Below are 24,624 nucleotides of genomic sequence, written 5' to 3' on the forward strand. Positions count from 1 at the left end.
GCTCGAGACATGTGTAACTGACCTGGATCAGGAGGATCACAGAGTCATTTACTGGGTTTCATAAGCAACAGGGGAGCTGGATGTCATGAGAAGCCAGGAAGAGGCCCCCAAATTCCTTGTAACAAAGGGCTTTTCTTATTGGGAGATAAGCTAGATACTCATTAAAAAATATTTTCTACATTATTCTTACCAGATTTCTTAGAGTTGCATGGCTTGTTAAGTGCAAATCACCCAAATAAAACACAGATATTCTATTTGTCCACACCACCCAAAACTCACAACAAAATGGATTATCCTCTCATTGTATGATCTCTCTAAGCATCTGGCAGTGCTAAAAGGCTAAGTGGAGTGAGTAGAGCTAAGGTCTTGGTCCATCGCAGAGAGGTGTCATCTGATGATAAGAAGGGTTGACATGATTAAGGATGTGAGAATCAACACCTCCCACGGGGTGCTTTTTCCCAGAAACCTCAGGCAAATATGATCACTGGGGTTGACTACTGATATCATTTCTTTGCATCTGTCCTGGGTCCTAGTGTAGTGATACAGATAGAGAGAAATTAATTTGTGATAAAGATAAGCACAGCACTTAGAACTCTAGATCCAAGAAATTCCATAGTGAAGATGAGGAGGAAACAACTCTTGATTTCTCTTCTTAAAAATTGTGTCCTTTACCCATTCCTCACTGGCATTTAGTATTTTGAAGTACCTTCTGGCTGAAGGGTAAGGAGACCTGGCTTGAGCTCCAGTTCTGCTTGTGACCTGTAACTGGTGGAGCAGATTCTTCTGCAGAGAAGGAGGGCTGTTTAATGATCACATGAGATATAATGACAGACCTTTACAAACATAACAGCTACATAAAAATGAAATAAGTCTCATAACCACTGTACATGAGAAGTGTTTCTAATAGTCATAATACTCCGTCGGAAGTATTTAGGTCACGTGCTCTCTTGAGGGGCCTGGAGGAGAGGAAGCATGCACTGAGTGACAGCCCATCCCAAAAATCCTGGGAGGAAGTCAGAATGCATGCCCTGACTTTGATCCGTGAACACGCTCCAGACCCTTCAGTCCCGAATGTTCAGCCACTGAGCTAAGGGATGATGTCACACAGGAGCCGGGAGCTGCTGCTGTCCAAGCAAGTTCCAGGAACAGGCACTTTGTTGGTACCAAAAATCACCAGAATTCATTTTTAATCATGTAGTTATTTTTCCTTCCTATGGTGCATCACCACTTGTTTTTTTTCTTTTTAATTTATATTTTTAGATTTACTTATTTTTGGCTGCTTTGGGTCTTCGTTGCTGCGTGGGCTTTCTCTAGTTGCGGCAAGCGGGGGCTACTCTTCATTGCGGTGCGCGGGCTTCTCATGGTGGCGGCTTCTCGTTGCAGAGCAAGGGCTCTAGGCACGCGGGCTTCAGTAGTTGCAGCATGCAGGCTCACTAGTTGTGGCGCATGGGCTTAGCTGCTCCGAGGCATGTGGGATCTTCCCGGACCAGGGCTCGAACCCGTGTCCCCTGCATGGGCAGGCAGATTCTTAACCACTGCGCCACCAGGGAAGCCCCTCACCACCCTTTCTTGAGCCATTGTTCTCAGAGATAGAAAATGGTCAATACTGGCAGATGTAGATCAAAGAATGAAAAATACGAAGAATAAGAGAAGAAAGAAAGCTTTCCATCATTAAAGGCTAGTGAGCAAGAAAACAGGATATTCTTAACATTTTTAGTGGCGGATCAGGTAGGTGACCTTGTACATTATCAGAGGCATGTGTTTCACCCAAATTGGTCAAGTGAGTCAAGGAATTAGTGTATCACAAGTTTCAGTAGAAGGATATGGTCCAGTGCAAACCCTGCTCCCCAACCAGTGACTTCCTGGAAACACAGGCAAAGATACCGGTTTAGAACAGTAAATAAAACACTTGGCTGCACCAAACCACAGATCGGTCTCAGCAACCTGCCCATGAAGTCTCCCAACAGAGGAGACGAATCAGTGAGGATGGATAAAGGACAAAGATGGGCTTCCAGGGACCCCGTATAGATCCACAGTCAGAGGGCACAACTGGAGAGGCATCCACCGAAGTACCTTCCTTCTGGGGACAGGGACCAGGGGGTGAACCTACAGGGATCAAAGGCCAAGGGCAGCCACAGAGTAGAAGAAAAACATAGTCCAGGGCCAGTCCTCCACTGGAGGAAGAGACTAGGATTCCGGTTGTGTGGAAAGAATCCTACAGGGATCTGCCCAATTGGCTTGGTCTACTCGGGGGGACGGTGTGTGGGTTGAGGCATCTATTCTCTGTAAACGTATCTGTTTCTGTGGTTTTCCGTTGTCTTTTTCCCTCTAGGTTGGTTGGTTTGTTTTAAAGTAAAATTTGTGTCTTGCACATTGGAGACAATAAATACGAGCTTTCTGGATAAAGCATTTCAGATTAGGTGCTTCCATATGTTAGCTCATTTAATCCTCACAATATTCACTTAATTATAATTGAACCATTTTAAAAATGAAAAAAAAAAGACCCTGCACTCAGAGAAGTTAAGTAACTGGTTTAAGGTTGCAGAGCGGTGAAGTGCAGATCTGTACTCGGGTCTGCCTTTTCTCAGTATTTTGTGCCACTTTTACATCGTCAGGTCTGCGATCTAATTGTCACTAGTGGGCCCCTGAGGAGTGGACATGGCGATGATGGGAGAGGTTAGAAGACAGAGGGGCGTGGCCGAGCGAGCCCCCCTTCTGTGGGGTTTCTTCCCAGCCTTCCTCTGCTTCCTGGTACTCCGCCTTTCACAGAGTCCAGGGCAGCCAGCAGACTCAAAGGACAATTGTTATATTTTCAGTTTTTTTTTTTTTTTTGCGGTACGCGGGCCTCTCACTGTTGCGGCCTCTCCCGTTGCGGAGCACAGGCTCCGGCTGCGCAGGCTCAGCGGCCACGGCTCACGGGCCCAGCCGCTCCGCGGCATGTGGGATCCTCCCGGACCGGAGCACGAACCCGTGTTCCCTGCATTGGCAGGCGGACTCTCAACCACGGCGCCACCAGGGAAGCCCCGATTTTCACTATTTTATCATGTCATTGAATGAATAGAGGTGTTTTTTGCTTTTGTTTTTTAAATAAAGGAGCACAGAAAACATTATTCATGTATTTAAATTATCATTTAGATTTAATGTAGTTACCTCCGGGGCACAGGAAAGGATTAGGGAAGGTGGACAGATGCTCAGCACCTTTTTTTCCCCACAATACTCAGCTCAGCATCTTCCATTGTGGGTGGTTGCTATGGGCAACTACTTAACCAAACTCAGGGAAGGTCCAGGATGTTGAGTAGTACAGGCATTTAATAGCTTTACCTTATTTTGGGACAAGATAAAACTACCTAAGATTTTTTTACCCTAAGGGTCACTTCTCCCACCAGCTAATACTAAGTAGTTCCTCTATGTAAGATGATAGTTGTTTTTTTCAAAACAGCCAGTGCCAGAGGAGTGGGAAGAAAGATCTTAACTTATCTTCCAAACAGCTCAGCCAATCTCAGTATATTCAGAAAGGAAAATAAGCTGGAAATTTCTAGCTGTTGATAAAATATCACCATGACTGTCAGTTAAAAACCCAAAACCAAAAATCTACTTCTTTTTACAATGGCCCCTGGATTATTTTTCCAGTGGTAGGTTGTTTATATTCAAGTCCTGAGTGGCATAGTCTTAGAACCTAGTCCTGCATGCAAGGAATTGAAAAAGCAGCCTTTATGATTATACCTTTTGATTTCGGTGGCTGGGAACATATTTCACTTTATATCATGCTTTTTGCTTCCTTTTCATTCTCTTCAAATGATCAAGGGCTTTGAGATCCTAAGACCTCATGTTTATTAAAATTACGTTTAAACTCTTAGCTCATTACTGCACTCTTGCCCAAGATTTAGAATCCCAATACCAAAGAGAAATAGCTCTTTTTCTTATAGCTAAGCCCTTTTTACCTTCTATAGCTTTGCATACAGAATATTCCCCATCAGGGCCTCCCCTGGTGGTCCAGTGGTTAAGAATCCGCCTTCCAAAGCAGGGGATGCGGGTTCAATCCCTGGTCGGGGAACTAGGATCCCACATGCCACGGGGCAACTAAGCCCATACGTTCTGGAGCCCACGTGCCACAACTAGAGAGCCGGCGTGCCCTGGAGCCGTGTGCAACACTAGAGAGAAGCCCATGCGCTGCAACAAAAGATCCCACGTGCCGCAACTGAGATCTGATGCAGCCAAATAAATAAATATTTTAAAATTTTAATATTAAATTTATTTATTTAAATAAATATTTTAAAATATTTTAAAAATAGTTTTGAAAAAAGAGGGAAGTGGTTACCTAAATTATTGTACACACATACAATGGGATACTTTGCAGTTGTTAAAAACAATTTTTTAAAAAAAGTTAATCTACATGCACTTATATAAAACAATGTTTAAGAAATAATTTTAAGTGAAAAGAACAAATTGTAGAATAGGTGTGTGTAAAGAAAGTGTAGATGTGTATATGTAATATATGCATAGAACATTTCTGATACACAGGAAATGGTTACAATTCTTACCTCTAAGGAGGGGTAAAAAGGGATTGGAGAGGGAGGGAAGACTTTTACATACTATTAAATACTCTTTGGTGCTGTTGAAATTTTTACGAGTGTTATTTTTACGATAATAAAAAAGGAACTCTTTACATTATTCCTAAACAGAAAGGAGAGGTGAGTAGGCATGGCATTTGTTGTGATGTAGGGTATCACTGTGACAAACAAGAGAAAATAGCAATAAAAGGGAAATGACCCATTCCTGGTTGACTTTTGATATTTTTATTTACCTGTTTAACTGCATATCACCTCTTCTGCTATCACCCTGGTCTATACTTCTAGCATTTCGTGTCTAGATCAGTGCAACTTCCTTTACTTGATTTCAAACTCTCTGCATATGATTTGTCTCTGGATTACATCCAGAGGCAGTGTAGTATAGTGGTTCGTGGTATGGGCTCTGGATTGAAATCCTGGCTGTGGAGCTCCAATTCTGTACGCTTTGACAAGTCACTTAACCTCCTGTGTTCCAGTTTCCTCATTGAATAATCCAGTACTATAATAATTTGTGTCTTATAGGTACCATTAGAATTATTATTTTTTAAAAATTTGTTTTATTGAAGTATAGTTGATTTACAATGTGTTAATTTCTGCTGTATAGCAAAGTGATTCAGTTATACATATATATGTTCTTTTTCATATTCTTTTCCATTACCATTAATATTATTATATGTACTGGCATGTAGGGAGTACTTCTAGGTGTTAGTCATTATTATTCTTTGAGATCAATTTTTGGGTTAAAATTAAATATTCACTACCTATGTGGAAAAGAATCTGAAAAGAAACATATATATATATGAATCACTTTGCTGTGCACCTGAAACTAACACATTGTAAACTAACTATACTTCAGTTAAAAAAATTAAATACACACTAACAAAAAACACAAATAATAAAAAAAAACAAAAATAGAGAAAAGCACAAGAAAGAAAAGGAAATCACCCATAAAGCCTCCCTACAGAAAGAACGAATACTGAGATGTCAGAAAACATCCATCTAGATGTAGATACCCGTGAAAATAGTATAGCATAACCTTTCATCTAAATGGGAGAAAAACCCTCCTATAATTGACTTTTCACACCATACAGGCCACCTTTCTGAAACAAAACATCACTTAATTCCCCTTCTCTGTCATGAACAATTCACTCTCACTAACTGGATTAAAACAACATGAATTCTCTGGATATTTAAGGATCTTGCTTATAAAAGTCTTCACTATCTTTCCAAAGACAGTTTCCCATTTTTAAATACTCCTCATGTATCAGTCAGCTTGGTTTCTTTATATTCAGACACCTTTCCCCTCCCCAGTCTGTTACTTCTGAGTAATTATTCAAATTCCAGGCTGAATCCTTTCTGTTTTAGGAAGCCATCCCTTGCTATTTCTACTTCCTAATAATTTCCTATTTCCTGAACGAATCTAGCACTTATAGTCTGAGGTAACATACATAATGTAATTTTGAAACTTACAAATAATGGTACAAAATAGTTTTCATCACTCTTGGTGGTGCTTAATTAGATATTTGCAGTACAGACCGAATTTTATGTTTCTCTTGTCTCCCTCGGGGAATGTAGCTGCTGAAAACTTTGATTTCTCTGGAAAGAATTCTTGGCTGAGCATGAGAAAACCTAGGTTCTAAAACCTGGGTCCTAAAACTTGCCCAATAATTTAAGCAAGTCACTGATCTTCGCTGGTCTTCCACCTCATTTGTAATATAACAGGGTGGGAATCATCTCTAAAGTTCTTTCCAGCTTTGCTTCTAAAATTTTTCTTTCATCTTATCTCAGAATCAAGACTCCATGAAGATAATGTGCAGTGGCATAGAGGAAAATGTTTAGAAACAGGCTCTCTGGGAGGAAGAATATCTGATTGGTAGGGTTTGTTGATTTCCGTGGTGTAAATATTCCCATCATGGCCAATATCAAGTTACCAGGGTGACAAAACCAAGTGTGGAGTTGGGAGGAGATGTGAACCCTCGGCTCTCATTGGCCAGTTGGACCCAGATGACACCGCTGCGTGATTCCTTGAAATGAGGAAGTGCACAGTCTCAGGCTTAAAGAATGTAGCCAGTCCTTCTAATCCTTAGCTTCTATCATTCTGAAACTGACACAACCTTTCTTCACTGAGTGGAGGAAACAAGGGAAACAACCAGGGAAAGTGTCCCAGCTTGGCTTTTTAATCCCAGCCTCTCCAGACCCGATCTCTAGGACCAGCCCGATCTCAGGTACCTGCACTCACAGTCAAGTGTCCATCTTTCTTGAAATCTGGCTCAGGGGTGATGATACCATGGTGGCAGCGATTTCATAGGCAGTTGGTAACCTGGATCTGTGCCTTGAGTTCTCAGCTCTGCTTTTTCTGGGAAAGTGAAGTGGTGCAAAGAACTAAAAGAAGTTTCTGAGCTGGAAGTCAGGAATGGTGTGTCCAGACAGTGAGGACAGTCTTGCTGGGGGAAAGGTGACCAGAGTTCCACTAGACAGTGGGAGGAAGAAAGCTGGAGTGGAAAGCAGAGCCCGGCTCTACCTCATGAAGTTCATAACCATGCAAAACCCCTCGATTATCTGTAAAGTGTTGTTTAAAATCAATTCTAAATTCCTTCTGAGGCCATTGGGAGGGTCAAATGAGATGTACTGAAAACACCTGGTAAACTGTTATCTACAATTATTTATCCTGAAAAATAGGCTTGGAAGCAAATTAAGATATGCCTAGTTATCAGGATAGATGAGCAAATATATATCCTCCTCATTGGTTTATTTGGGTTCACAGATAAGTTGGACAGGGTGCGAAGCAGTTACCACAATCACTGAGGAGAACCCTTCTCCAATTCTAAAAGGAGTAGTTAAGGCTGATTTGTTACATCCACTCCCCTCCTCCTCCCAGAACTCGAAAAGACGGGATTCCCCAGATGAACTGAGGGAAATATGCCCATGTTCAGCGTGGATGACAGTACGAGGCATGGCTGCATCATATTTTTAACACGGTAATGTGTACCTGCCAGGCTGAGCTTCCAGCCTCCAGGTGGGCTGGCGATACTCAGGGGGGTTGGGAAAGAACAGGGAGCTTTCTGAGAACCACAGATACAGAGGTAGAGGGAAGGTGAAGAGTCTGAGCGAGCAGAGACACAGCCAAAGGGTGGAGGGCAGATGTGAGATCACAATTCATCTCAGCAACTACAGGTACAAGCTACTCCAGGAAGCTGTTGATCAGGGCCCCGTAAGCAGGTAGGGACGGTGTAATGGTGAGTTAGCGTTGTTTGCATCTCCTTGGGATTGTGCCAAGGGCTTCACAACCAGCTTTATTTTATTTTTGGCTGCACCGTGCATCACGTGGGATCTTAGTTCCCCCACCAGGGATCGAACCCGCGCTGCCGTGGAAGCGCAGAGCCTGCGCTGCCGTGGAAGCGCACAGTCTTAACTGCTGGACCTCCAGGGAAGTCCCCACAATCATCTTCAGACAGCATTTGAACCCCCTTTGGCATGGGGAACAGAGAAAATAGGCAAGCGTGTGAGAAGGCTGTAATTACCGTGAGAAAGGTTTCAACACAGTGCTTCCGGAGTTCTTAGGAGGGAGAAATAACAGCCAACAGGGAGAGGTTAAATTTAAGAGGAAGATTGAAAAGAATGGAGACTTCCTTCTACTGTTCTCCACCATTACACTGTAAGTTCTAATATACTAGGCACGCTGACTACTGATATATACCAGTGCTTAGCTCATAGTAGTAGGTGGCTAACGATAATAATAATGATGTAATAGCTAACATGAATGGCGCACTGACCATTGCTAGGCACTGTGCTAAGAGTTTCGCAGATGCTACCTTTCCCCAGCTTCACAATTACTCTTGAGGTAGGAAATATTACCATCCCTGTATAACTGGTGAGGAAGTTGAGACTAAGAATGGTTAACTAATTTTCCCACAGTAACCCATCTAGAAGTGACAGAGCTATGGTTTTTTTTTTTTTTTTTTTTCCGCTACGCGGGCCTCTCACTGTTGTGGCCTCTCCCGTTGCGGAGCACACGCTCCGGACGCGCAGGCTCAGCGGCCATGGCTCACGGGCCCAGCTGCTCCGCGGCATGTGGGATCTTCCCCGACCGGGGCACGAACCCGCGTCCCCTGCATCGGCAGGCGGACTCTCAACCACTGCGCCACCAGGGAAGGCCAGAGCTATGGTTTTGAACCCAGATAATCTCGCCTCAGAGCCTGCACTCTTGAGCAACATGCTATCGTAAGCCTTTTTTGAATGAACAGACGAAGAGGAGATGGCATTCCTGGGGTATAGGGTGGGGAATGGCATAAACAAAGGCTTTGAGGACCATTACTGCTGTTCATCATGTACATCCAGCTCTCCATGTGGGCACGTGGCAATGTTGCACTTCTCTGCCTCTTTGAAATTAGTGTGGTCATGTAGGTGGCTTTAGCAATGAAATGTGAACACAAGCATTATGCATCACTTCCGGGAAATAGTGCCCTATTCACTGCATCCCCTTTCTCTGATTCAATAACCACGGGAGCACTGATTGAGATATACCTTCAGATATACTTTCTGGGTATCTGAGTGAATACAATGAACAGAGCCTCCTGCCAACTCATGATGGACACAAGAAATTGTGTCCAAGAAATAAACTTGTAAGCAAGAAATAAGCTTTGGCAATTTGGGGTTGTTTATTAACAAAGCTTAACCTGGCCTGTCCTAGCTTGTATATAAATTAGTACTAGAAATTGGGTACTCATGTAACAACAACAACAACAAAATAACCTAAAATATGTGGCTATGGTTATAGGATTTGGTAACAGGAAGCAAGATAATTATCAGAGTCTGGAAACATATTGATCCATGTTATACAGTGGTGAGTCATTTGGTAAATTGTTGTCTGCAACAACTAGGAAGGTAGATGATGTAACAAATGAACTCATAACACTAGGGGAAGTAGTTTCAAAACACATTGTTAATAAAATGTGTTGGTTGCTCTTGGCAGCCTTCAACAAGGTGTTATGTACTTTGAAATAAACTCAGAAAATAATTGCTTAAATACAAGTAGTAATGAAAGGGAATAAGAAGAGTCTAGACATTTGTGGACTTGTGGGATTGGAAGAAGCAACTGATCTCAACCCGATTTGTAAAAGGTAAACCCAAGAAAGCCTTTGAGTAAAGAAGACATGATAAAAACCACCCTGTGTGGCAACGTTCAAATCAAGGACATGGGCCCCTCACTCCATTGTTCATGCTTCTGAATGGAGTCAGATGATTTAGAATGAAGATACAGTTAAGTGAATCTTTTTGATGAGATTAAAATGCTTCAGGGAAGAGCAGCTAATAAGTTGATAAGCTGAGAGTATCTGAGATAGAGAGAGGCATCAGGGTAGGAAAGCAAACAAACAGAGCAAAAATGGCCATTGCATCTCCAAGGGTTCTGTGTGATGGTTGCTACATGGAACTCACTGGAACCAATAGGTAAGAAGTTGATTATGGTCTTGAGAGAGCCATACTTCCCAAAGCATCACAAGCCTAAATTAAAAGACACAGCAATAAGAGAAGTCCTAAAATGTCTCTTGGCTCCAAGGAGACCATGTTCCCTGATGTGTACTTTGGATATGGTCATGGAGGATAATAGAAATAGAACAGTCTCCCAGGGAGCTGGATGACATGGGGGACAAAGACCAGAGAAGTTGCTCCAGGGAGCAGAATTGCAGGCTAATCAAGAAACACTCCCTCCCTGAGAGCTGACAGCATTCTACCCAGTGGGATTTTAGAATTGCTATGGACCAGTGACCACTGTTAGCTCCTATCTCATTTTTGAATGGGAATGTTTATTGTGGATGGTTTGACCTTCTCCTGTCATTATGTATGGGGTGTAAGGGAGGCAAATCATTTATCGCTTTGAGTCTGCAGGTCTCCAGATGCAGAGGAGCCACATCTGGACCAGATGTAGCTATTATAGTGCATCATTCCCTGCTCTATAGGCTATCACACATCACCCACAGACCATACATTTTGAGGTTGATGGGACTATGATAGGACCAGGACAGGGCTTTTGGGTTTTCTCCCCTTGATGGTGGTGGGGCAACATGAATATATTTTGCTTGTGGGAGAGACAGTAAGCCCAAAATTTTGTGTCCAGACAGACTTTGATAGTCATTGGTGCTGCTTGCCAAATATTATTTTGTGTATCCATGTCCTGGGCACAAGGTAAGATTGCCTTTGTTGCCCTCTTTGAAGATAGACATTGCCACATCACTAGCTTTTGCCTATAAACAGGAACAGAGGGGACCTGTCCCACTTGCGAGGGGAAGCGTTAAGACCCTGTGCTCGTTCCCTGCCTTGGTGACTCTGGAAGCCTTCGTTGATGTTTTGTATCCATAACTTGATCCTGGGTGACCAAGGTGAGCAGAGTTCCCTACTGACCCAAGATGGTCAGGGAGCATGAGCAAGACATAAAGTTTTGTTGTTAGAAGCCTCTCTGATTTAGGGTTTGCTTTTTACTCCCAGTATAATGTAGCCTATCCCAACTAGGACAGGCCTGAAGCGAGCAAAATAGATCCTAAGAACAGTTTGAAGCTCCATTTGATAGAAGCATAGAATCCTTGTAAGAGGAAAGCAGGGAAGAAGCTCTCAAAGGAGAGAGAAACTCTGAACGCTGTTGGGGACCATGTGAAGAGACACATGGGGTTCAGAAATGATTTAGTGGTGACCTGGTAGAAAGTCTCTGGGAAGAGTGGTTGCCAAGAGAGGCTAGAGGCAGCTAGACAAACTGGTCCATTGCAGTCATCCACGTGAGTGAAGGGAAGCCCTAAAGCTTGAGGAGGTGAGAGGTGAACCACAACGTTTCAAGACTGAATTTAGGAAAATGGTAATTTAGTTGATTGAAGCAGAAGAGTCAGGAAGAGAAGTGATATACTTACGAAGCAGTGAATTATGTGGGCACCTTGAAATCTCATCTTCCTGTATGCTTATCTTAAAAATATAGGATCAGTGTACATGATAAGACTTAGACTCCACAGGCTGGAAAAATCTGATACAGAGATTTGGTCTGTTCCACCCAAATTTCCAAGCAGAGTTACCAATGTGCTCAGAGAAAGGGAGTTCAGGTTGTTTTAAAAGATGCCTGGGAAAGTTGCTCTCAAAATTCCCAAATTAATTTATGCAATAATTAAAAACTTCGCAGTTAGAAGTTCCTCCCTGCAGTTAGCCTAAATTCCTTTGGCTGCAGTTTTGATCGCGTTTCTTTCTGTTTTATATATAGGGATGTTATGGTTTTGTTATTCATATGCCTCCTCTGTAAAGGTACGTGTACTTGGGACTTGCCCAGCCTCCCTCAAAAAGGATGAGAGGCAGCTTCTAATACATCTGCCTAGAGGTCCTTTTCAAGGAGCTGTTTTCATTCCTGCCATCTGAGGTCCATGAAGAGATTTCCTTAATGATATAAAATGACAGCAAAGCCAATAACTTGAACTATCCTGACAAAATAGTAAACTGTAAAAAAAAAAAAAAAAAAAAATCCCAAAACAACAACAACAAAACCCTCCCCATGCCGGGTAAAGTGGATTTTTCTGATCAGAGAAAAATTCTGAACAAAGTGATCAACTTTAGTACTAACAGCCTCTGAATTTTAATTCCTTTCATTTCTACTGTGCCTGTCTTTGCCATTTTTAGATTTGAGAGTATATCCAGCCATATATATATATATATATATATATATATATATATATATTTACTCCTACTTGACCCTGGAAAACCAGATTTTAGTAAAGCATTTAATAAATTTATTGAAACCAAGGTGTACATGCCTCACACAGTACTTTAATATTAAAGGTGCTGAATAAATGTTTGTTACATGAATAAATGAGTGAGTGAAACACGAATAAAATTTCTGACTATTATTAGCATGTTCTTTATACCTGGTTGTCTGCACTTTTAACAGGGAACACAGATATGAAATTGAGGGAATGGTTGCGAACAGATGGGCCAAGGAAAGGGATTTTAACACTCTTTGCAAACAGAAGTCTCCCTGGCAGGATAGTAAGTAGTATAGCCTAAAAGGAGTGAGGGCTTTTCTTTTCCAGAACCCTCTTTGGGGTCTTCCCTTGCCCCCATCTCTCCACTGTCTCTAGGGCCTTGTTGACACTGCCACACCTGGCCGGGGCATGTGAGGAAGGCCCAGCTGACACACTGTAGAGACACAGAGCACACACAGGTCCCGGGTTTGCTACTACACTTGTCCTGACCGGGCTGAACCCAGGCTCCCAAGAGGCCATCATTTCTCCCCATGACCCCATCAGCCAATGCCTACTTAACTCTTAATCTCCTCAATCCTTTGGTCGTTTGATCTTTCCTTTCTTTACCCCAGGCTAAGCCTGAGTCAAGATGTTCTCAAGGCCCTTCCTGTTTCAGCTGCATGTCTGCCTGCTTGCACTTCCAGGTCAGAACTTATTTCACTGCAGCCTCTGACATCCCCCTCAAATCTGCTCTGAGTTCTCCATATCTGCCTTGAATGGCTCCTTTTCTTGGGCACCCAGTTGATCTTCCTTTTCTCTTCCATTTTGGACCTCTTTTATATCTTTTACTCATCTCTGCAGTCTCGGTGAGTCCATCATTCCAACCAGCTTTTTATTCTTTCTGATTTCAACACCTGGCCTCATATCTTAGTTGACATGTAACGTTGGACAAGTTATTTAATCTCCCTAAGACAGAGATTCCTCATTTGTAAAGTGGGGAAAATCTCATGTACGGAGTTATGGTGATTAAACAATCAAAACAAAGCAAGACAAAGAAATGTAAGTCCTGAGCACTCATTCAGGCACTTAGAACCTCATTAAAACTGAAATCTCTCTCCTGTGTTTTAAACTTTCCATTCCTTCTCTCTAAAAGGCATCTGAATTTCCTTTCATTCCTTCACCTCCCTCAAAGACACACAGACAATTTGTTCCTCTCTTAGGTTGTGATCATTGCAGGGACAGCGCAATCAATGCAGTCTCCTTTCCAAAATGGTCTTTGCTAAAGAGCAAGAGACTAGGATACAGACTATGATACTCACACGCCCATCTCATTTGGAGGAGGGTATTCAGACCCCAAAGAGAGGCCTATTTTTTGTAAGCTGGGCATGGTGACAGGGGCTGAATATAATAGGCAATTTCTTGTACCAGTGGTTTTGTTTGTTTATTTTGTCTTTTAACCAGGTTTTTTTTTCTAGCAGTGGGTTGAAAGGTATTTAGATAATTTGTCTATGAGTAAATGAATGAGTTTCCCTGTTTTAAACTTTTCCCCATTCCTTCTTGTTTTTGGGAGGGAGGGGTTGGGAGGATAGAGGATATAAGAAGACAGTGTTATGGTTGGGAAAGATGGGAAACTATCCCGAGTTTATGTCACTGAGGACGTAAACTCACAATTTTGTTGTGTTGGGTTATGCTAGGCTGTTCATCCTCCCATTGGAAGGGGTATCTGCTGCTATATGTTACAGTTACTGAGGGACAGGAGCGGAATATCAAAGCATTTGGGGAAAACAGGCAACAAAGGAAAACAGAGACATTTTCCTCCACTTAAGACAAAGAAGGAAAGATGTACGTGGCTACGTTCTTCAATATGGTTCACATCCTTAGGAAAAAAAAATCGCCATGCTTCCATCTTCATAGCCTGTGCCCCCTCCTTTTTCTGGGAAGGGAAGGAATACAAGGCTCTGTAGGTGGGTGGGAGGGGCATGTGGAATGTGAAGAAACAGCAGAGGATGTAGTGTGTCTAGAGAGAAAAAAGGGAGAAGGAAACTTCTACATAGATAAGCAAAACAAGACACTCCAGCAAGAGGCTACAGTTTTGGGTTTCTGATGTAGAACTGACTCATTTTAAATCTCCAGAATTAAAACTGAAGGAGAACAACCCCATCTGTCTCTTCTTAAATTATTTCATTTACCAATACTACCTTCTTTTGTCTTCCGACTGTGAACTGCCAGTGCTTTGTGCTTCATCCTTATAATTATACACATTAGTGCTGAAAGTTTCCTCAGAGACCATGTAGACGAGGGATAGCACCTTGTGCCATGGCTGGTCAATGTGTGGTTGAAGCTCTGTGTTGAGAAGGGATCCGAGGCCCAGTCTGTACTCAGTTGGGAGGGTGCTGGGATCCATTAATTCTGGGATCATCTAATGCTGTCTGCATGGGGGTGGGGTGGGGCTGAGAGGGAGCAATATAAGTGGCACCATCCAAGCTAAGAGCATGAGACTCTCATTTAATTTGGGAGGGGGGTTGTGAGACTCAGAGACATCAAACCAGTTGCCAAAAGCCACAGAGCTATTTATTTTTTAAAAAAGTTTCAGGATTAGAAAAAGAATGATGATTTCAAGGATTAACCATCCTGAAAATAAATTAGCATTTAGGATTGAAAATATATCTTCCTGAAGCCTTTTGTTAGATACATTATCCATATTGCTGGAAGCTCTGATGGGTCCTCTCCAGAGTCAAGCATGCACAGAACCCTGGGGCCCATCTCACCGATTTCAGAGGAGTTTCAAAGTCTATAATATCAGAGGCTGACTATTTCTTCCAGGAGAAAATTTTTCTTAGTGCTTGGATGAAGGGATAAAGAACTACGAAGAGATTTTAAAGTGTTATTTGCTTAGGATTAATGGACATTTATTTGAATTTAACTTTAGAATCTTTTACATGACAGCTCACTTAACGTCATTTTTCAAAAGTTCTTTTTACAGTCTATTGAATAAAAGTCCATGATGGGATTTGGACATGGCTTTAAACATGGAAGCAAACAGGAGTCTCCTTTCCAGAATAAATAGCATATTATAGCAAATCCAAGTAAAAGACTTAAATCCCTAATCAGAGCCAAGCTGTGGTGACCTGCTTTGAGGGAACTTGGGCCTCCAAACCTCTCTCCTACTTGCCTGAGAATTTAATGTTAAACATTCAGAAGTTCTTTTTGAAAATACTAATATTCTTGGGTGATATGCCATTTCAAATTCATTGTTAGTTAATAATGAAGAAAGAAGGAAAAGCTAGCGGTGAGGGGAAGGGATTTGTTACTATCTGTGGGAGAAGAGAAGGGACTGGGAGAGATAATGGTCCCAAGAGAGTAGCTACAGAAGTTTTGCATCCCAAAGATGGAGTTCATTGTCTCAAGACTCCTTCTGACTCCAGAATGTTCAACTGACCTTAGGCCTTATCTACCTGAAGACACAATCATTGACATTAAGTAGCTGAAGAAAACTAGCCTCAGAAATAAGCTCTCAAGATGCCTTTGGAAAACAGAAAAGAAAGAAGAAAAACAATGTAAGAAGGTGTAGGAGTACCTCTTCTCCAACATTCCTGAGAGAAGATGGGAGTTGAAAACCTCATACAAAATGTTTGCCCCATCTCACTTGGCTAATTTTAGTTATCTTGGTTCATGGCTATGATTCATCCCTAAAGCTGTGAATTGCTGAGGAGGAAGGAGGAAAAAAAATGGACTTAAATGTCAAAGAAGTAGGAACAAAAATATAGTTTTCTTTTTTGGGGAATTAGAATTCCAGGATATGGGGATCTTTTTTTCTTATGAGGGATGGAATGCTTCGAACTAGAAAAATAATGAGCTCCAGTCAAAACATCATCAAGAAAGAAAAGAATGGATTATGAGTTATGTCATGTCCGAATTTTTGCTTTCCTAGTGTATTCCCCTTCTTTCCCTTGTGTACCTCTTGAAATCTCATTAAACTAGACATCACTAAGACACCTATGTTGTTGAGTATGATGGAATCTTAATATGTGGACCGTAAGGGGAAAGGGAGCTCCTGGAGCAGATGAAGGAGAAATGAATGGAGACAAACAGACTATGACAATTAAGTCTGGGGGAGGTGATGGTAGCACAGGGAAGAAAGGCATGTGTGAATGACGGTGAGCTGTTGTCTTGCCTACTGAAGAATAGAGGGTGACAGAGATGGTTTGGTGAAACTCCATCCTTAGAAAAGAAAAACATTTTTCAGTGTAGTAGGTGTCCCCTAGTAAATTGGGTACCATTTGGAATTTCCATAGGTTTGGAGGAAGAAAAGCACAGTCACTACTCTGATACTCAGGTACCTGACCTTTCTACCATCAGTTTAGCCACTATCTGTGTGTTCACCTTTTTCTGCTCTTCAAACTTCTGAAAAGTAAAAAAATATATATAGGATGGTTGTAAAAACAGGCTCCAGGACATTAAAGGAAGATAACATCAGGTGGTAGCAAAATAAAAGAGTTCCAGTGACTTCAGAGCAGATTCCCCACAGCCCTGAAGCTAATAAGGAGATGGGTCCAAGACTCAACGGTGAAAGTTGATTTCTGCCCCTCCCCTGTCCTCAGCCTCCTTAGAGCACTCCCCGCACCCTCCCCTGTGGCTCTGCTCTTTTCTGTTCTCCTCGTCCCTGGTAGGACTTGAGAAGCAGGAGTCATTGTATCTCCTCCCCCACGACCCAAAGCGTCATGCATCTGATGTGAAATGCATCCCAATAGATAAATGAATGGGATATAAAGGGGGTGGAAGGGACTCTGGAAGTTGCAGAATCCCACTGCTTGGTTTGCATTTGAGGACACTGAGATCTTGAGGGTCCAAGTGAATTTCTTGCCCAAAGCATCCCCGTTTTTTTTGCATCTTCTAGAAGATGTCAGTTAACACTATGGCTGTGACTACCTTTGATTGCCTCTAGGAGAGAGATATTCTAAAGTTCACAGAAGATACTTCCCAGAAGGTTCCTTGGTGCCCCCAATTTTCATACCACCTCGGCCCACTGCCATTATTACAAATCCAGTTCTTTTCAGACTGGCTCAGTCCTTTTCTGAGCCTCTGTGAGGGGTGCCACAGTGCAATGAAAACCCGATTGTATTTTCCATTTCTGTGATCAACTGTTACCTTGTGTGGCAAGGTTAGGGGTTACATTGTGTTTCCCACACTGATATGTCAAAGTCCTAAATTTAATACCTGTGAACATGACCTTGCCTGGAAATAGGGTCTTTGCAGATTTAATCAAGTTAAAAATGAGGTCATTATTGATCCAATATGATCCAATATGACTGACGTCATAAGAAGACAACCACGCAAAGACATGGAAAGTAGAAGGCCAGGTGACGACAGAGGCAGAAATCAAAGTGCCGTAGTTGCGAGCCAAGGAATGCCAAGGGTGGCCAGACACAGCCAGAAGCTAGGAAGAGGCAACGAGGGATTATTCTTTCCAGGCTTCAGAAGGAGCGTGGCCCTGACATTACCTTGATTTCAGACTTCCAGCTTCCAGAACTGTGAGATAGATAATAAATCTGTACTGTTTCAAGTTCATGGTATTTGGTCATGGAAACACTAGGAAACTATCACCTGCAGTAATAAAGGCAAAGAGGAAGGGCAACCAGAAGCTGAAGGAAAGAAAGGGCTGCTTTTCTTGGGTTGGTTTACTAATGTCATTGGTATTCATTTCTCATTGAAATGATCCACAGTGGTTCCACATGATCCTCTGAAAAAAAATTCATGAGGGGACCCTCTCTGTCACTTCTTTAAAATATAATATATTGATAGTTTGCTATTTGAATACATTTCCATGATAGAAGTCAGTTGTTTTTCAGTATTCTAGGTTTTAATAATCTAGTTTCTTCTCCTCAATCTGATGGATTTGGTCTTTTTTCTGTTTTATTTACTTTGCCTTTTAATATTTTATTTTGTAATGCAATATAAATGCATGAATAGTAATATGTATTTCCTCAAAATATGGAATCAAAGGCACTTAAAAATACTAATTACCCATAATACTTTTTTTAGTCCAAATGATGATCCACATGATGATCTATCTGTTCCAAGGCTCTGATTTGCTCTCCAGAAATAATATTAACAATTAAATCAGGCCTTACAATAATCAGTTTCAGTAATTTCTTTTGTAATGCTGTTCTCTATTTACAAATAGCACAAATTGCAGTAAGGACTACTTAGAATCATACTTTTCAAAACAACAAAAAATTTTTAAGGTCTTACAAATTATAATATGTATCGAGTGTCCAAGTTTAAAAACATCTGTCAAGAATTTTCACATATTACCCAATTTTTAAGCATAGCCACATTCTATAACCTTCTCCAAGATAAGCTACTCTATTTTATTACTCAATCATCTGAAAAATTCAAGAGTTTTTTAAGGAAGCGTTGCCCCATAGATTTAGTGGCTCAACAACGTCCAAGGGTGGGGATACACAGATATCCTCATTGGTCAGAAATCTTAATTCTTTTTAGAGGCCATTCTGGATTGTTGCAAACTCTTTTGGAAGGTTGGAGGTTCAGCTTATGCTCTATGCAGCTGGATGCCTATGTCTTTGAAGGCACTGGGATGTACAAGTCAGACCCAAGGTCAAAATCAATAGAACATTCAATACATCACAGTGCTCTATCTGTGGGATGTTTTCTGCCCCATTTACGCAGAAGTTGCAAGATCGGATTGTAGGTGATTATACAGGGGGCCGGGCTACCGGAAGTAGAGCGTTGGAAACACTTACTTGAGTGTGGTGAGTTCTGTAAGGGATGGCTGAGTAGCCTTGAGATAGCTTTCCCTTCGCGCAGCAACTTTGGGAGAAGGCTTGGGGCTGGTGTCCGAGTCCCCACTGTCTTCATCTCCCATGGCCTTGATGTAGCTGCCGCTCCGCATTCTACGGCAGGGAATTTCATCATCTTTACCTCGAGGGGTGTACCCTGTCCATTCATCCTGAGGGACCTATGCAGATACAAAACAGATAGTTCATGCTTTATAAAAGTCTATCTTCTTCTTTTCTTTCCTGACTGTGAATATGGGTAACACAGGTAATTATGTAAAACTTTAGACATTAACTTTTCAACAATAGTGTTTTACCATAATTGGTCTGAAAATATTTTGAATACATACAAGTCTATGTCTCAAGCTTTGAAAGAATCTGTGTACTAGGAAAAATTATAACCATTCGATTCACTTTTCCGTTTTCTCACGCTGAAAATAATTGTCAGGCATACAGATGCCGTTGGAAAGCGATTTTATTTGAGCTTTTCAATGATTTGTTTTCAGTTGTTATTTAAAATTCAGGAATGTTTCTCTTTTACCTTCCCTGCATCTTCCATCTCTAGCATCTTGTATCCATAGTGCTTCCTCCTAAACCAGTGGTCTACACCAGCTGCATTCACTTCCCAAGCACCGATTCTTTCTGAATCCTCTTAATTTGGATTCAGCCTCCACAGAGCGCTCGAAACATTCTTTGAAGGTTTCTAGTGATCTCCTCATGAAAGCTTATGGCACTTTTTAAATTTAAATTTTTCTTGGCCTCTTCACACACACACACACACACACACACACACACACACACACACACACTCAAAACACCTCTTAAGAGTCTCTCCCCTTTTGGCTTTCTGGTTACTCTACTTACCTGATTTATCCACTACTTATCTGGATTGTTCTTCCCCTCTAGCTTTGCTGGATTTTGCCCCAAGTCCCTAATTGTGGGGACCCCTCAAGACAATGTTCTCAGCACACTGTTCGTTTTTCTTTCTACAATCATTTCCTTTGAGTTCAGCAGGGCACCACACTATGCTACAGAGGGCTTCTTTCTGACCTTATTTTCAGTTCTTAGATTCCCCAGTTCAACATGGACCCAACCTAGGTCTCATATCTCCTCCATTTGGTAAAAGAAATGCACTATAATGGCCACTCTCTGTATCCATTAAGAAGTAACGAACATCCTATGTACTGTGCACGGAACACCGCACAGGGCTTAATGAAAAGAGACCAGAAAATGGGGAGGCTGGTTCTTGCCCTCAACAAGCTGATAACAGAGATGAGAAGACAGAGCACACAAAAATTTGGAAAGAGTTCCAAGTCAACATGTTAGCGAGTTTCAGATGTGGTGCCGTAATGGACTATGCACTAAGGAGACACTAGGAACAGGAGTTACCAGTAATGGTGATAGGGAAGGAGGATCCAGGGAGGACTCCCTAGAACTGGCCAGTTTTGCACTGAGAAGGTAAAAAGGTATTGAATATTTTCATGCTACCTGTTCACTGATTATCCATTAAATAATGCCATGTTTCATTATTAACATTTAACTATACTAAGAAATTTGCTTATAGGATCTTGTTTCATCGATGCAACAACTCTGTGTATTTTTCTGTATTTCTTGGATGAGAAGCAGAGGCTCAGAGAGCTTAAGAGATGTGCCAAAGAACACATAACTAATAAATGGCAGCACTAGGGTCCAAAGCATTTTTGGTTTAACTCAAAGATAAATGTTTACTTAATCTAAAATTTATGATTAATAACATACAAATTTTAAATCTAAAGTGTTAACTATCCACAATGATACACATACAGAGTAGACATAGATTTTTAAACATTATGGGAATATCTCAATATAGGAATTGAGAACAGACATTCCACTAAAAGCACTATTCTTTTCTCCTTAATTTACACATTTATCTATATAATTTGAAAACGTTTATCTAGAAACAACAGACTGAAGAGATGCTACTATTCCTGGACCTGAAAACAGTGGTTTGTAGGTTCTAATGCTGAAAACTACCAATGAAGTTTGGTTAAGCTTCACTATGCAGCTTATTTTATTTAACAAACTCTTAAATCATGCTTCCTATGTGCAGGCACTGTTCTAATGCTTTATAATGTTAACTCATTTGATCCACACAGCTAAGGGCACTATTATTATCCCCATTTTACAAATGAGGAAACTGAGGTTATGTAACTCGCCCAACAGCCCAGCTGCAAAGGGGCAGAGTTCCAGCCCAGCAGCTCCTGGGGTCTTGCCGTGACCATATTTGATGCTGTCTCTCTCTGTATGATCTTGTGACAACTATAGAACTGAACAACTATAGTCCCATGACACCTTTGTCATCCATCACGTCTGATCCATTTGCCATTTATTAATTATGGTAGTAGCAATGTAGAGTTTTTGCTTTTTTAGCTAAAAACCCATCCAGATCACCATAGCAACAGGGAGACTTCTTAGGGAAATTATAAATGCTGAGAACAGTCTTGTTTTCCTTCCATTGGCAGGTGAGTCCCTGAAAAGATATGATCATACTCAGAACCTCATTAATGGCTCAGTAATTACATATTATAAATTAAGTTGGTACAGCTGAGGGTCACAGAGGAGGCAGCCAACTCTTGCCATTTCTCACTACTGATGCACAGCTCCTAAGTGTTGCTCTCTGAACTATGTCAGAGACCAATGACAACTTATAAGCTCATATTGCTTATGAAACAAAACATGGCAAATTTTTGTTTAGGTGTTTTGTTTTTTTCAGAGTTAGTTTATGGTAGAAACTTGGTCTTATACTAGAAACAGGTTGCAACTGTCACTAAGGGAACCAGCTCGGAAGTATTTAATGTGCATATGTTTCAATTAAACATAGTTTTCAAATGATAGCAGCTAAGAAGTTTATGGAAGTGATTTGCTTTGGAATGGGTTTTAAAAATCAATACATTATTCATACACTGAAAGGTAGCCTACAATAAATTACATGTAAGATAATACAGAAATCAGCTCCAGGAAAAATGTAAAGAAACAGAACCTCAAGACTTTGGAGAAGAAAACTACTGTTGCTGAACAATAAGGGCCAGCAAAGTCGCCATAATTTGAGCCACAGTTTTTATTATGTCTCTTAAATTTGAAAGCAAAAGAGGAGGCAGTGGTTGGTTACATTGTTTTCAAGGAAAACATACCAGTTTGTTTAGGGGTCAGGGCATGAAATGTTACTCCCTTTCCATTAAAAAGAAAAGAGAGTCATGTGCTGCAGCTACTGTTGTGATCTAGTCAAGGTTTCTGTGTCTTTCTGTGTCAGTTGCACAGAGAGAAAAGATTTAGGCAAATCCAAAGAAAAAACTAACCTTGCAGCTGTCTGCGAAAACCTTCCTAATGGTCCTAGTGGTTAGGGGAATGGAAGTCTTTGTAAGAAAGGGAAGCTGGAGCAGATAAAGGAGCAGCCTGGGCACTTGTTGATGACACGCAAGCCAGATGTCCTGCTTGCCTGCACGAGCTTCGTGGTGCAGTTAGACCCAGTAAACATTAAAGAAACAGCAATAAAATCAGTCTAATAAAGCTTAGGGTTTAACAACAGTATGGGTTAGAGAAAAAGAGGATTATTTGTTTTTTAATGCGTATGTTTAAGCATGAAACTCCAGTGAACTTTATTTTTGAGAGAACAAAATGAGGATTAGTGTGCATTTTTCTATTTTGGGGATAGCCAGGCTATAACTTAAACCATATGTCATAGTTCAGGAGTAAAAAGGCCTATCTCTGACAAGGAATGACCATAACCAGGTGCTATCATCCTCTAATTACAGGATGAAGATGCTTTCTTAGTTGAAATAGTGTCATGGGCACTGAATGATGGGCCATCCTAATGCAACAAGAGAAAATTAATACCACTTAATGGTGGCATGCTTACATTTTCTGTCTCCCTCTTTGCCTCTCTCCTGTCTGCCTCCCTTCTTCCTTCACTTTTGCAAGGCTTTTTTTCTTTTTCTTTTTTTTTTTTTCCAGAGAAGGCAGGATTTATTACATGCAGCAAGTAAGGAAAACACCTGCTTTCCCAAAGCGGTGTCTCTGCAAGTATTTTTTGCTTGTTCATTTTCAAGCCATGGTCTGGGTGCAGGGAATGTGCAGGCTGTGAACCATACAAACATTGATCCCAAGTTGTGGAGCTTATATTGCAGAAGGAGAGCAGGAAGAGATGGATGATAGACAAGTATACCCATAAATGAACAAGACAATTTCAGAAACCATAAATGCCATTAGGAAAATAAGATGGGGTGATGTGACAAAGGGGTTGGAGGAGAACTCCTTTAACTTGTTCCTCAGTGAAGCCACTGGGAAGAGGTAACATCTAAGAGGAGATCAGTTCCGACCAAAGGAGCCAACCTGGAGGAGAGCTGGAGAAGCTCTTCCAGGCAGAAGGATCAGCCAGTGCGAAGTCTCTAGAGTAGGGATAAGCTTTGTGTGTAACTGAAGCCTAGGAAGAAGATGCCATTGTGGCAGGAGAGTCCTGTCCAAGAGGGAAATGCCAGGAGAGGCTGGGGAGGTGGGACCAGGTCACACAGGCTCTTGTAAACCCATCTCAAATCTTCCTTCAAGCTGAACTCAGCAATCCCAAAGCTCCCTCCAACTGCTCCAGCCTAAATTCAACTCCTTTATGAAATCTATAGCATGTACCATCTACATAAGGGGTCAGCCAACCGTAGCTCACAGGTGAAATCCAGCTTCCCATCTGCATTTGTAAATAAAGTTTTATTGGCACACAGTCATGCCCACTCATTACGTATTGACTGTGGCTGGTTTTAAATTAGAAGGGCAGTTGTATGGTTGTGATGGAGACGGTATGGCCTCTAACTTGATCCACAGATTCCTTCTAAGTACTTAAGTTGCATAATCCTACAATGGCATTTATATATATACATGACTTGTTTTCTGTCTTTATGTCATCTCTCCAATGGCTCAGTAAGCTTGCTGAAACTGAGGGAAGCTGTACCACTGAAGGGTTAGGGGCTTGGGCTCTGCAACCAGCTTGTCCAGGTTTGGGTTTCTGCCGGACCAATAAATAGGGACATCCGTGGGCTCATTAATTAAATTCTCTGTGCCTCAGTTTCCTTGTCTGTTTCCTACCCCATAAAGTTATATATGGATTAAATGAGGTAATGACCACGAGCACACAGGAAGTGCTCAGTAAAGGTCTGTTTTATGGGAGTTCTGCACTCGGCTCACAGATGCTCCCTCATGGTGGATGATGTTGGCTTTCCAAGAAGACGCTCATGCCTTGCTTTCAATTTCTTTGATAATGGAGGGGCAGAAATAATTGAAATATATTAAGCAAAAACTTAAATTTCTAATATACTGCCTACGCCCATCATTTTTAAGTGAGACTGACCCATCAGGAAATACTCTACATTCTCTGTCCTGGGGACTCATCTCTATTCTGTAGGACTGAGGGGGGAGCCTGCTTCCTGGGGCCAACTGAAGCTGGCCTGCCTTCCCAGTGATTGAATCTCAAATGACTCCTTTTTGTTCATAAATTAGAAATCTTAAGGAAAAAGATAACTCCATGGG

General features: G+C 41.5%; 1 protein-coding gene across 14 annotated transcripts in view; it reads right to left on the minus strand.

Moving 5' to 3' along the window:
• DLGAP1 (DLG associated protein 1) overlaps nt 1-24,624 on the minus strand; it is an 858,632-nt gene that overhangs the window by 248,378 nt on the left and 585,630 nt on the right. For all 14 annotated transcript variants that reach the window (XM_059040830.2, XM_067015962.1, XM_067015965.1 and 11 more), the window contains one exon: nt 19,042-19,256. In XM_059040830.2, the coding sequence (XP_058896813.1) occupies nt 19,042-19,256 (215 nt within the window). The remainder of the gene's footprint in view (nt 1-19,041; nt 19,257-24,624) is intronic.

This window comes from Kogia breviceps, chromosome 15, assembly GCF_026419965.1.
Source record: "Kogia breviceps isolate mKogBre1 chromosome 15, mKogBre1 haplotype 1, whole genome shotgun sequence".
Classification (NCBI taxonomy): Eukaryota; Metazoa; Chordata; class Mammalia; order Artiodactyla; family Physeteridae; genus Kogia; species Kogia breviceps.